The 14,460-nt window shown below is 45.1% G+C and overlaps 1 protein-coding gene across 1 annotated transcript in view; it reads right to left on the bottom strand.

The window, feature by feature from the left end:
* The window catches only part of Deptor (DEP domain containing MTOR interacting protein), a 145,110-nt gene extending 133,205 nt beyond the window's left edge, over positions 1-11,905 (bottom strand). Inside the window, exon 1 of the mRNA XM_048457142.3 lies at positions 11,639-11,905. Within this exon, the coding sequence (XP_048313099.1) occupies positions 11,639-11,760 (122 nt within the window). The 5' untranslated portion in view covers positions 11,761-11,905. The remainder of the gene's footprint in view (positions 1-11,638) is intronic.
* Between the last annotated feature and the right edge of the window lie 2,555 nt (positions 11,906-14,460).

The following is a 14,460-nucleotide window of genomic DNA, read 5'->3' as shown; positions in this document are numbered from 1 at the left end:
GGCATTCAGGTTGCACCTCACCTTTCCTCTCCAATCCTAAAAAGGCTTTTTAAAGGTACAGATGAACAAAAATGATTTCGTGCAGGCCGGAGTGACTTGGGGCTCTATGGCATTACAAAGAGTGTGAGGACCCCAATGAGACCAGCTCTAGTTGTCCCTCCTAATACCAAGGCGACGCTTGCCAGCAAGTTGCCTGTTCCACTGAGCCCTCTCTGTCTCCACTATGTCCCCGGACTAGCCAATGACCAACAGAATGAGTCACTGACACAGACTTCCAAGTGTGATTAAGGATCTCAGATCTGGGAGCAAATGAGGAAACCAGAAAAAAAAAAATGTGCCCACTAAGGAGAGAAGTTCTTTTGCTACTTCCTCGTTTCTGAGTCACTAAACTCACAGAAATTCAACACCTATGACTGATTAGGAAAAAAACCAAAATGAAACAAACAAACAAAAATCTTCTGACCCAAATGAGTACTAGAAATCATAGGGATCTTCCTTCATCTTCTGAAGTCTAACTTTTCTTTGTGTTTATTGATTGTAAAACTCATAGCAGCCCATTAAAGATCAGAACTGGCCTGTAAGAAAAGTAACCACAAATATAGCATTCATAAACAATTAACATTCAAGCCTTTTTTCTATCCAGGACTATCAATTGAAGCCAGAGTCTCATAGATACTAGAAAAGTACTCCTCCACTAAACTACATATTTGGCCCACTTGACTCGTGTGTGCAGCACGCCTGTGTGTGCATATGTGTGTGTGTGTGCACGTGTGTATGTGTGTGCACGTGTGTGTATGTGTGTGTGCGTGCGTGCATGTCTGTCTGTCTGTCTGTCTGTCTGTAGGTATACCTGCCCATGTCTGTGCATCTCTATATAGGCCAAAAGTCAATTTTTTTTTTTTTGATTTTTGAGACAGGGTTTCTCTGTAGTTTTTGGTGCCTGTCCTGGAACTAGCTCTTGTAGACCAGGCTGGCCTTGAACTCACAGAGATCCGCCTGCCTCTGCCTCCCGAGTGCTGAGATTAAAGGCGTGCGCCACCACCACCTGGCCCAAAAGTCAATTATAAATATTCTTACTCAGTTACTTCTTTTTCTTTTTTTAAACATAATTTTTTAAAGATTTATTTATTGGTTATATACAGCATGTTTTCTTGTACACCAGAAGAGGGTATCAGATCTCATTACAGATGGCTGTGAGCCACCATGTGGCTGCCGGGAATTGAACTCAGGACCCCTGGAGAAGCAGTCAGCACTCTTAACCTCTGAGCCATCTCTCCAGCCCCTAAACATAATTTCTTTAGTAATTCTTCGAAAATTTCACATCATGCACCCCAATTCTGTTCATCTAACAGCATTCCCCATATCCACCCCCACCCTTGAAGCAGTCCCTCAAAAGAAAAATTAAAACCAAACCAAACAAACAAAACATCTCTTCACCCCTCCATCCTTCCTGCCTCTCCCACACCTCTTCATTGGTCTTACTGGCGTTGGGAGCTGCGGTGTGTCACACAGCAGACCCATCTGTGCAATCAGCCTCACTTGCAAATGTTCATTGCAGTGAGTCACTGGTCTGGTTCAAGGCCTCTTCAACCTAATTTCTCCAGACAGAGGTGAATTTGGAGCCCACTAATTTGAGTGGCTGTTCAGCCAGACCCAAGGAGCCTCCTCTCCGAGTGCATGGCATTTTACCTGGGTGCTGGGATCCAACCTCAGGTCCCCATGCTTGCATGACAAGCCCTTCACTGACTGAGCCATCTTCCCATCCCACCAAGTCATTATTTTTTTTTAATTTAACCTAGTTTTATATGTTTGTGTGTTTTGTGTGCACACATGTTTGGGCACCAGGCATGTACACATAGGTCAGAAGAAAGCATCAGATTCCCTGGGACTGGAGTTACAGACAATTGTGAGCCACTATGTGGGTGCTAGGAACTGAACCCAGGTCTTCTGGAAGAGCAGCCAGTGTACTTCACTGCTGAACCACCTCTCTAACTCCCATTTTTAATTATCTATTTATTCATTTATTTTTGGTTTTCTGAGACAAGATTTTTCTATGTAGTCCTGGTTGTCCTGGAACTCACTCTGTAGACCAGATTGGCCTGGAACTCAGAGATCTGCCTACTTCTCTGCCTCCCAAGTGCTGGAATTAAAAGCATGCCTCACCACCGCCCACCTTAATGCCCATTTTTTAATTTTATGTTTTAAAAGTACACACAAAAACAACTACAAAGCCAGAAAGATGGCTCAGCAGGTAATGTATTTGCCATGCATCATTGGAACCCATACCAATGCCCAAAAGTCGTTCTCTAACTTCAACATGCACTCAATGGTTCTCTCTCTCTCTCTCTCTCTCTCTCTCTCTCTCTCTCTTTCTCTTTCTCTTTCACACACACAAAGTAAAAGTTTAAAACAACAGCACAAAGGGGTACAACCTCTTGAATTTTCATTGACTATTACTAGTTTATCTCCCCTTTCATGTGGTCCTGTACATCACAAAGTTCTTCCGCATGCTCTCCTTCCTCATAAGAAAGGAATCTATGCTGAGGGTCTTCTACTGTACCAGAATTGTGCTCCTGGCGCTCACAGCTAACTTATGAGATGAGACCCAGAAAAGCGTCTGTCGGCAGGTTGGAAAAGCTTTTCACCTGACAGCAATTAAACATACTACTTTTGGCACCTGTGCAATTGAGACTGGTAATAGGGCCAGGAAAAACCGAGGGAACAAAGCAAGAGCAAGGAGCCCCTTATCCGTTGGTCTCCCTAACTATCTCATCAGCTGAGATATTCTTGCACAGTTGACAAAAGTTCCTGTAAAAATTGCCTACTTAGGAGAACATTCCTTTTCTTTGTAGAGAGATTTCAAACAAGACTGCTAAAATTGCAAGCGACCCTGTTTATGGCCTGGACTAGTTTCTCACCTTAGGCATGGTCTTACTCCTTTCCCGGATGTAAACCTACAATTTTCAGGGAACCTCACAAACTAGAAACAGACCATAAAGCAGACTTTTGTTTACAGTACAAATACTTTACTTCCTCTGCAACCCTTGTGAGCTAGGTTGGCCTTATCAGCTGTAAATCCCACACAATGCACACCAGGAACCAGCCCCTGATCTCACTTTCCTTAGCCACACTTTCAGACGTGACTTCAGAACCCACCAAAGTCACATATATAGTTATTGCTTAGATCCTCAAGCTGCTTCCTGAGAATCCCACAGCTAAATTCTTGGGTGTATACTAACTATTCTTCCTATTACGAAGACACTCAAGCTAGCTCCTGAGAATCCTACAACTATGTTCTTGGGTGTGTATTATCCTTCCTAAGGGCCTCTCCTGCTATTAGTTTCCATGCTTAAACCAGTATCAAAATCTCTTACGAATAAACTCCAATTCTGTTTCACACTATCTTGTCCTGAAGTCCATTTTTGTCGCAAAGTGAAGAATCCCAACTTTGTTTACTGAAAAGGTCTCTGGAAAAGGCATCAGTCAGCTACAGGCAGCAGAGTGGACACGTGTCTCCAGGTCCTGCCTCATTGTCATCTACACAGTGACTCCAAACGGTGTCTTCCTGACTATACATTTAATTGTTTTTGAAACAAGGTTTTACTCTGTAACCAGGCTGGTCTGGAATTCACAGAGATCCACGTGCCTCTGCCTCCCAAGTATTAGGATTAAAGGTGTGTGCCACAACTCCCAGTTATGTCTTTGCTACAGCCTACTGGCTTTCGTTCTGCTACTGTGTCCAGGAGAGCTAAGTGTTAAGGCTGTGGTTACCTCTAAGGGTTCCTCTGGGACCTTCTGAAGGTTCTAAGGAAGCTGAAGGTTCCTTGGGTTCCAAACTCAATAGATTTGAAAGGCCCTTAGGACATGCCTGTGGATGCTCAGGAGTCGACTTGAATGTCTTTGCAATACCCATGCATGTGTCTTTGCTAGGTTCTGAAGCTACCTCTGAAAGTGCTACTGGGGAATCTAAATGAGATCACAGGCTAGTTCTTGTTGTACAGGATCACGGTTGATATGATAAGGTCACAAGCCTTTCTCTTTTTCCGAGTCTGTGTGCTCTAATTCCCACTTCTCTTATTTGAGCTATTTGAACATTCTCTTTGGCTCTATCCTTCTGCACACAGTCAGGTATCTCAGGATTCTGATTCTGGAGGTTAAGCAGAGAAGATTATGGGGTTTAAGGTCAGTCTGAAATACATGGTGAGATCCTGTCTCAAAGAAAGGAATAAAGGAATAAAGGAAAGCAAACTTAGGAGGACCATGCAGTGATCAGGGTGTGTGTGTGTGTGTGTGTGTGTGTGTGTGTGTGTGTGTGTGTGTAGGCAACAGCAAGATGGTAAGAGTTTAGGAAAGCAGTCTGTTACAGGGGGGGAAAAAGGCAAGTACATCACACAGTTTAAAAGAACTACAACTGCCTACGGCTTGGCTAAAACCCACTGTGCAGTGAATCACACAGTGGAAATAGTCATTAGTGATGGCACGTGCTTGCTCCAGATAAAAGAGAAGTTTGCGACATTGTCTTAGTTAGGGCTCTTATTGCTGTGCAGAGACCACAGGACCACGGAACCTCTTATAAAGAAAACATTTAACTGGGGTGGCTCCCTTGCAGTTTCAGAGGTTCAGTCCCTTATCATCAGGATGAGGAGCATGGCAGCATGCAGGTAGACAGAGTGTTAGTAGCTGAGTCCTATATGTTGCCCGTAACGGGAAGTTGGAGGACACTGGGCAGTATCCTGAGCATAGGTAACCTCAAAGCCCACCCCTACAGTGATGTACTTCTTCCAATAAGTCCATACCCACCCCCAAAAAGCCACACCCCCAATAGTGTCACTCCCTGTGAAATTATGGAGTCAATTACATTTAAACTACCATGTTCTGCTCTCTTAAGCTTGTAACAACATCATAATGCAAAATTCATTTAGTTCTACTTCAAAAGTTCCATAGTCTATAACAGCAATGTTGTAAAGTCCAAAAGTCATGCAATCTCTTAACTGTAATCACCTGTGAAAGTCAAAATCAAAACACAGATCACATACATCCAACATATAATGGCACAGGATATCCACTACCATTCCAAAATGCAGGGAAGGGAGGAGCGTAGTGAGGAAATACTGGACCAAAGCAACATCGAAAGCCCGCTGGGCAGACCCCAAACTGTGCACCTCCATGTCTGATGGCAAAACGCTCTTCAGATCTCTACGCTGTTCAGCCTTGTTCACTGAAACACACTTCTTTCTCTTGGGCTGGTTCCACTCCCTGTTAGCAGCTCTCCTCGGCAGGTATCCCATGACTCTGGCATCTCTAACATCTTGGGTTCTCCAAGGCAACCCAGGCTTCAACTTCACAGCTTCACACAATGGCCTCGTAGTCTACGAGGCCTCCATTCGGGACACCCCTGACACATGCCTTTCCTCTCTCGGTGGCTTCACTCCAAAACTCTTTTCTTCTATCTTAACTCTAAAGCCAAGTTCTGCAGCTTGTTGGAGCTGGAACATGGGTTTCCTTTTTCAGTTACGTCTTCACCAGCTTTCTGTCTTTCACTGCCTAAGCTTGGCTGTCCTGAAACTTGGTCTGTAGACCAGGCTGGCCTCAACCTCAAGAGATCTGCCAGCCTTTGCCTTCCTATGCCTTCCAGGTGCTGGGATCAAAGCTGTACCCCCACCACACCCAGCTCTAAGATTTTCTTTAGTTCCTTTTCACAAGTTGGAAATTTAGTGAGGTGGGATCTTGCCCTGAAGTCACCACTCCCTATATTCTATTTCTTAATCCACTTATCTCCTTGAACACAGAATTTAGCTCCATTCTACTTCCCGGTGCTTTTTCTCCTCAAAAATTTACTTTTTATAACTTACTTTGCTTGGCCTGCTCCTTTCATTATAAACCTTCACTAGAGTTACCACTAATATCCACAGGACAGAGTCTATGTATATTAGGCTGCTTTGAGATTTCTCCTAATAGTCTAATCTAAAACTCTTCACTTTAGCCTTGGGCAGACTCTTTGGACAACAGCAAAAGACACCCACTTTCTTCACCAAATATAACATCACAAGAATAATCCCTAGGCAACATACTAAAATTCTTCTCTTCTGAAACTTCCTATGTGAGTGCCCCAGAGTTTAAATAACTCTTAGTGCCTCTGTCTTCCATGCTCCTACTTGTATGGCCCATGAAAGTATTCCACTGCTTTCATAATCCAAAGTACCAAAGTCCAAATTTCCCAGCACAATCTTAATTATCTTCTCTACCCATTCCAAGCTCGGGGCACTGGAACCCATGCAATTTATCTTTGCATTAAAATGACTACAGATTTCACATTCATGCATGTCAATAATGCCATATTTCTGAATTAGTGATAAGTTTTAGTACATTCTTTGGCCAATTCAAAAGTTTTCAGGGGGGGAGGGAGATGCCTCAGGGTTTAGGAGTGATGGATGCTCTTGCAGAGGACCCAAGTTTGGTTCCCAGCACCCACTTCAGTCAGATCACAACCATTTATAAGACCCATTCCAGGAGGACTCAACATTTTTGGCCTCCGCAATCATCGGCACTCACCTGCACATACGTGCACTCACGTGCACTCACATGCACACACACACACTTAATGATAAAACACAGTTTTTTAAGTGTTAGTGTCTCACGGAGGATAGCCATACAGCTACAGCTTTGTAAACTGTACAACTATCCAATTTCTCAGAAAGGAGTAATGGTTCCTTTTTTCTCCTCTACCTCCATTCTAGGCATGCTTTCTCTGGTCCTCTCAGCTTCATCCCTCTCACTTCCTATGATGTACTTGATCACTATATTGTCACCTCCCTCCATCACCTCTCAAGTGCTGGAATGGTGGGCATGCCCCACCACACCTGGCTCCCAGTGCATCTTTAAGACGCAAAAACCTGGAAAACAATTGGGCAAGGCAAAGATGATCCATCAAGCAGAACCCAAGCCTGGTGTTTGAGCTGAGAACAGAGTGGGTAGATTCTAAGTCCTACAGAAGACCTGCTGTTATTCTGCTAAAAGGACAGAGGATTAAAATACCCTCTAAGGGACTCATCTTCATACACATATATTAATGCAGCTCTGAACCTTCCCCGGAGATTCTGACAGGAGATGGTGATCGATACACAGACTCACAACCAATTGATGTGAGAATAAGAGACTGTGGTGTGCTCAGCCCTACACTCCAAACCTGAATCCCACCATGGTTCAGGAAGCATGGAGGAAGAGAGGGCAGAAAGGCTGTAAGAGGCAGAGGAAGAGGGTAACAGCTGCAAGAGTCTTTTCGAGACGAGCAGGCCCATTCGCTCAAGAGCTCACAGCAGAGACGACTGGACAAGACCCACACAAGCTCAAGCTACTAAGAAATCCCACCAAGGATGGGAGAGCGGCTCACAACCCACCCCTACCCCCAGCTGAGGAATTATTGTCAATGTACAGCTGCCTGGAAAGGGAGACACCCGTTTTCTTCAGCGATGCAGCCCCTGGGGGACAATCCAAGCTCTAGTAGATCTCTCTACACCCATGCAAATACTGGCAGTATTAAGTGGACACGGTTTTAAAAAGCATACTCGAAATCGAGAAGAAAACACGGGGGACCTACGGGAGAGCTGAAGGGGAGACGTGGGGGTGGATCTGATCAAAACATATATTGTGCATGTATAAAACTCTCAAACAATTAAAAAAAAAGATCTGGGCAAGGGAGCGAATTCTTTTGAGATGAGGGAGAAGCATGAAGAGAATTAGAAAAAGGTCCTAGTGGAAAAGAAAGCAGAGTAGGTGCGGGGTGACTCCTGGGGTCCTTACACACCAACTGCTAGAAAGTGTCAGCCCCATGCAGCCAGCCCTCGGCTCTGCAGCTGGAGTTCACGATGATCAAAACACTCTTCCCAACTCAGCGCATTATTGTACACAGCTGTTTCCATGTTGGACCTCACTTTAGCCAACAACACAATCTGATGTTGGGGGAATCGTACCCCATTCTACAGGGAATGGTGCTGGGGTTCACGGCCTTACCCTAGAGGACAGGTTCCAAAACAGAAAAGAAAAGGAGGTAGGTGTGGTAGCTTCCCACCTGTCATCCCAGAACTTGGGAGGCTGAGGCAGAAGGACTGCCATAAGTTCTAGGCCAGACGGGGCTATGGATGTACGTCTCCAAAAAATGGAAAAGAAGTTGAACATAAATCAAGCTGGAAACGAAACTTCTCTCGCACCCTTCCCCTTGGATTTCCTCGTTTCTCATCACCTGCTCCTCACCATGACGACCACGAAGCAATGGAGCAGTCCAAAGACAAAGCAAGGGTAACCTGCAGTGGGTGCAAAGCAATCGGAGGCAGAAAGCCTGGTCACCACCAAACATCAGGACTCACGCGAGATGAGGACTCACGCGAGATCTCATCAGGACTCATGCGAGATCTCGCGGTTGGAAGAGAAGAATCCATTCTGGCAGTGACGGTGAGGACGGCCAGACACCTGCCCCTCCATTAATTAAACAGGCACACAGCCACTTGCATCATTAAATTCTAAGTTGATGTAACTTTGTTTTGAGAGTGGGTCCCACAAGCCCACCCAGGCTGGCCTCAAACCGCACTATGTATCCAAGGACTTGGACCGCCTAACCTTACTGCCTCTGACCCCAGAAGGGCTGGGATTACAGACACGAGCCACGATGGTGGGGCTGAGAGATGGCTCAGTAGGTGAAGGGGCTTGCTGGGAACTCCTGGCAACCTGAATTTGATCTGGGAACTTATGTAAACACGGAAGAAAGGACTCCTGAAATCTGTTCTTTGACCTCTACATTGGCACAGTGGTACACATGACCCCTGCCCCTGGCCACACACGATAATATTTCTTCTTCTTTTTTTTTCCTTTTTTTCTTTTTTGGTGTTTAGAGAGAGGGTTTCTCTGTGTAACCAGCGCTGTCCTAGAACTCACTCTGTAGACCAGGCTGGGCTGGAACTCATAGAGATTCACTTGTCGCTACCTCCCGAGTGCTGGGATTAAAGGCATGTGCCCAGCAAGATTTCTTTAATTGCTTTAAAATAGTTAGAATAAGGTGAAATTGAATTTTCCAAATTTAAATGGTTAATATTTGTTCATAATTTTTTTGCTTTATTTCCTTTTTTTTTTTTTTTTAAAGACGGGACCTTGCTGGCCTAGCACTTACTATGTAGGCCAGGCTAACTGCAGACTTACAATTCTCTGGTCCCCATCCCAAGTGCTGGGATTGCAGGTGCATGCCATCATACTCAAATTTGGATGTGACATCTCAGCCCTTCCCAAACTGACACAGAATTGTCTTTTAAATCTCCCTTCTCTAAAGAGGAAACTGAGGCAAGAGAGGAAGTCAATTGTTCCAAAGTCAGAGAAGCAATACAAGGTGGAGGCAGAAAAAAGAAAACCCGGAGCAGTCTGCTGACATCCTGTGCTCTTAACAATTACCCAGACCTTCTGGACACATCCTACCAAGTGTGGAAGACAAAAGTGCTGGCGCAGAGAGACCAGTAGCTCACTTACATTCCAGCAAGCCCTTGCAAGTTGTTCACTGATACAGGAAGCCCGGGGGTCAGATTCTCAAAAGCACCCCAAGAAATGTTTCCATCTTCAGGGCCACCTTACAGATGAGGAAATGGCTCAGACAAATAAATACGTTCATTTGGCCAAGCTCAGCTACACTGGCTAATGATCACAAGGTGAGTATTAACAGTGGTGTAAGCATTAACTCCACATAATCCTCGTAATTAACACTGCAAGGTAAATTCCATTGTTACTCATCCTTCTTACCTAAATAACTTGTCTAAGGCCCTATTCTCCCTAAGTAAAGGGTAAGGCCAGGATTCACTCGGGTTCAAAGCCCTTCTCAAAACAAAGTCATGGTTACACTTGGCTACCTGGCAGAGGAACAGAAATTCAAACCCAGTCTGTGAGTTCAAGGCCAGCCTGGTCTACAAGAGCTAGTTCCAGGACAGCTAGGGTTGTTACAAAACCCTATCTTGAAAAAACAAAAAAAAAGAAAGAAAGAAAAGGAAAAAAAAGAAAAGGAAGAAAGGGAGAGAGGGAGAGAGAGAGAGAGAGAGAGAGAGAGAGAGAGAGAGAGAGAGAGAGAGAGAGAAAGAAAAGAAAAGGAAGAATTCCAAACTCAGATCTAACTCCAGAGTCAGAGCCTAATTGCCCTTTGGTCTGCATAACTGTGGCGGGAAAGCCTGGAAGCACTCTGGGGAGTCAAGGAAGGTACATTTAAGGGGCAGCATCTTGAAAGAGAAAGTGATTTGGGGACACAATAACGTTTGTAAAAGAAATGCAAAGTAAGGACTCCCATCCAATGGAAGCCTTTCTCAAACAGCAATGCAGCCATAGGCTGCATTACACTATTAAGAAAATCAGAGTAAATTAGAAAAGCTTTACATCATTGTATTTAATACTCATATTAATATTATTAAATACTCTTGATGAAGGAAAACAGGTTTTTAATTTCCTTTCATTTTGGCCACACACTTGAAATTCAACAAGGAAGCACAATGCGTGATTTTCCTTCTGTCACGCTAGACTAGCATCCTGACTTTGAACAGCTACTTCCTCAAACTGAGTCCTGCAAAGCCCAGTGGTTTATCAGACCTCCAGGGACCTTTACAAAATTCTCCTTCGAGTCTTGAAATAATCATTTAGAAACTGAAAAAATGGCCGGGAAAAAAAAAATCAAGCCAAGAAGTGGGGGAAAGTAGCGCACCTATTTCTGGTTGGACCAGGGGCTCGTTCATGGTCAAGTTTTGACAGAAATGCCACAGAGCCGGATTCATTTTAACTGGCAATCTGCTTTATGACCACAGTATCGGCAGCTGCGGAAGCACAAGTCTTAAGCATAAGCCCAAGAAAAAGGAACAGGAAGCGGTGGGAATGGCGAGGGAGCTCTGGAGCTTGTGCGGGTTCCTGGATTTATGAGATTGGGCAAGTGATAATTCTAGGAAAAGTGCTGGGCGACCGGCCAACTCCAGGATCCCAAACGTGGGCTCTGAACAAGGTACTTTCACGCCCCCTTGCGGACCCAAATGACAACTGATAATGTGCCAATTAAGGGATAGGTAAAGGGCTCGGAAAGGTTCTCCAAGAAGAGCGTTTAGAGCAACCCTTCAAGAGACTCACTCGCAGAGATCCGCCCAGATTTACATATAAGTAAATTGGGGCTCAAGGAAGAAAAGCATGTCTTGCTAGCAACAAGAAAAGCTGAAATGAAGGCAGCTGTGGAGCTAGTGCCTTTTATCTGGAAGTTCAGGGACTGGTGTCCGATCCAATCCTTCTTTTCGGACCGAGCAGGCTAAGCTGGCATTAGGGAAACCTGGCAAGGAGACCGCGCGCACTGAGGGGTGGCGAGTCCGCGGGACGCAGGGCTGCAGAAGCCCAGCTAGGGCGCAGCCTGCACCATGCGCTCCCGGCATCGGTCCCTGCAGCCTTCCTGAGGCTGCCAGTCCCGGGGTTGTAGCCGCCAAAGCACTCGCGCCCCCAAACCAACCAACCCAGGCGTCAGCAACGGTACCCGCGCCAAACGCAAATAGCCTGCCACCAGCCAGATCGCGAGTGCTCTCCGGACCGCGGCAGGCACCACGAGCAGGGCAACCGGGGAGCCCACCGACTGAGCGCCTCTCCTTACCGGAGCTGCTCCCCGGTGACGAGGACTTCAGCCATGCGTTCCAGCTCTCTCTGATGCGCCCCACCACTGCCGCCGGGGTTGCTGTCGCTGCCACCGCTGCCGCCGCTGCTGCCCTCCTCCATGCTCCCGACCGCGCAGCTGCTGCTACTCTGCCTTTGCTGTCCCGCCGGGTGCCTGGCTTTCGGATCAGTCTGCCCTCGCCGAGGCCGCCCCGGCCATCTTTGTTCCTGGCGGTCCCGTGGCTCACAGGCGATTGGCTCGTGAGGGAATCCCTGCGGGCAAGCTGGAGATTTCGGCGAGTCCAGCCCTGGAACTTCGGCATGGGGGCGTGGCCTGGGCTCGCTCGTGGTCCGGGGCGGGGCCAAGGAGGAAAACATAAACATCTGGGCGGAGCAGTGAGCTGAGTATTTCTTCGGGAGGCTGAGTGTTTCTCTCCTTTTATATTTCTTTTTTTACTTCCAAAGTCATGCTGGAGAAGTTTGCATTTTTACTGTACTTTCCATAGCCGAGTTGCAGAGAATAAAAATGAGAATCATAAACTCAAATAATGAAAGGACATTCCACTCTGCCTGACCACTTTCTCTGGTTACAGCCTACCTTATGGTGGACTCAGAAAAGCGTCTTGACCTGGGGTGGAAAAGGACTAAGAATCTGGCTTCATTCCTGTGATTTCCTAACTAAGTGCTCTTAATCCCTTCTTACAATAATTGTAGCTAGCACCTGCCCACACCTGGTGCATGAAAGATGCTTCAGGCAGGTCGTTCGTTGCCTTGCGTCATTTTTCCAGATTTATTTTCAGATAATCTGAGCGTGCCTTCCTTTTCCATCTAGAAGGCAACTAGGAGGAGTGAGGAACCTGGTCCCCTGCAAGCAGGCAAGGTCAGTCTAGATTTTAGGGTGTGTTTTAAAACAACTGCATCTTTCGAGGCGTGGTGTGACTCGCCTGTGTTCCCAGAACTCCAGAAAATGAGGCAGGAGGATGGTGCGTTTGAACCAGACTGGCCTGCAAAGATGTCTCATAAAACAACAGCCGTTCACTTGACACAATGAAGCAGTACAGTAAACTTTCTGGAGAGTGGAGTTAAACACATTCGAATGGCAGAACCGGTCTAAAATGATCATAAAAATGGATTGTCGTCATCCATTCTCATTTTTAGTTGGTACACGTCCGCGCGTAACTGCAATTCAGAGGTTGTGTCTTTCATGGTCGAATAGATATTTTGAAGTCTCTTTGAGTTTCCCTTCTGTAACATACAGGCACTCTTGTCTGTGTACCTTGACCCAAGGACTAGGACAGCATTAACTGTAGCAACCTGCAGGAAAGGTCAGCACAGACCGCAACACTTGCTGCTAGGAATATTACTTGAGCTTCCTGAAGACTGGGTTCTGACCCTTACTGGGCACAATAAAAGTAGAACATTTAGCACTTCGCAAAGTCCAATTATTGGTAAATAAAACCATCGCAGTCCCATTTTAAGAGACAGATTAAAATATGATGTTTCAGATAGAATCTTGCTTTAGAGCCCAGGTTGACATCAAACTCATGATTCCCTTGTCTTAGCCTCCCAAGGGCTGGGATTACAAACATGAGCATCTGCTCCTCTCTACTCTTTCCAAAGGAAATACTCCCATTAGTCTTCCCTAGGGCTCTAAAAAGACCCATCCTCGTGGCTTACTGGAGCGTTGCGACAGTTTGCTGAGCTTTTATTTATGTTTCTGCTTTACCAGACACTATGAACCTTATTTATTTATTTATTTATTTATTTATTATGTATACAATATTCTGTCTGTGTGTGTGCCTGCATACCAGAAGAGGGCACCAGACCCCATTACAGATGGTTGTGAGCCACCATGTGGTTGCTGGGAATTGAACTCAGGACCTTTGGAAGAGCAGGCAGTGCTCTTAACCACTGAGCCATCTCTCCAGCTCCCACCATGAACCTTTTATGTATTGTTTTACTTTATCCATGAAACCCTGTTAGGTCCCAGTGCTTCAAATATAAATGCGAAAGGAGAAATAGCTTAGGTTTCACAACTAGAAAGTTAGGCAGCCCTTCAGTGCTTTCTCGATAGATTTTCAAAACTATGATCAGCCATATTCCAGAAAGGAAATAACTCTCTTTAACAGAATATCTTAGGCAAATCCTCTGACCAAAGAAATTATTTATGCTTATTAACTTTTATAAACAGACACTATTTTTCAAGGTGTACCAAGAGAGAAAACTCTCAGCTACACTTGATTCTAAGAGTCCCATTCTAGTATAAACACCGGTACCAGTAACAGAGGTAGATGGCCTAGACTTAACGAGAGGAACAGCTGTCTGTTTCTCGTGATTTTTGTTTGTTTTTTTGTTTCTCTGTATAGACTGGCTATTCTGGAACTCAGACGTCTGCCTGTCTTGGCCACCAGAGTGCTGGAATTAAAAGTGTGCACCACCATGTCCAGCTATTGTTTCTTATGTTTTAAATTTTATACTTAGTACACAGAAAACAGATTTTTTTTTTTTTGGCGTGGGTATTTCACTCAATCATGCAATCTTGATCCTTGTTCTATCACCGTCTAACTTTACAATCTTATACTGGTCACTGAATCTCTTTGGTTCTCAATTTCCTACTGATAAAATAGGAATAATAATTCTTAGTTTCTAAGTATGGTCTTTGACATTCATCAGATAATGGTTTAATTAAATTTTGAAGATGCTTTGTAATAACAAAATTTTGTAGATTTATGACATAATTTAAGGCTAACAATTTTCAGGTCAGGAAAACATCTACCCTGGAAGGAAAAGTAGCTTTAATTTTATTTTTAGATTCAATGCTTT

This window comes from Myodes glareolus, chromosome 19 (genome assembly GCF_982192425.1).
Source record: "Myodes glareolus chromosome 19, mMyoGla1.1, whole genome shotgun sequence".
NCBI classification, from domain to species: domain Eukaryota; kingdom Metazoa; phylum Chordata; class Mammalia; order Rodentia; family Cricetidae; genus Myodes; species Myodes glareolus.
Note: the sequence above shows the minus strand (reverse complement) of the source record. Positions and strands in the feature narration are given on the sequence as shown.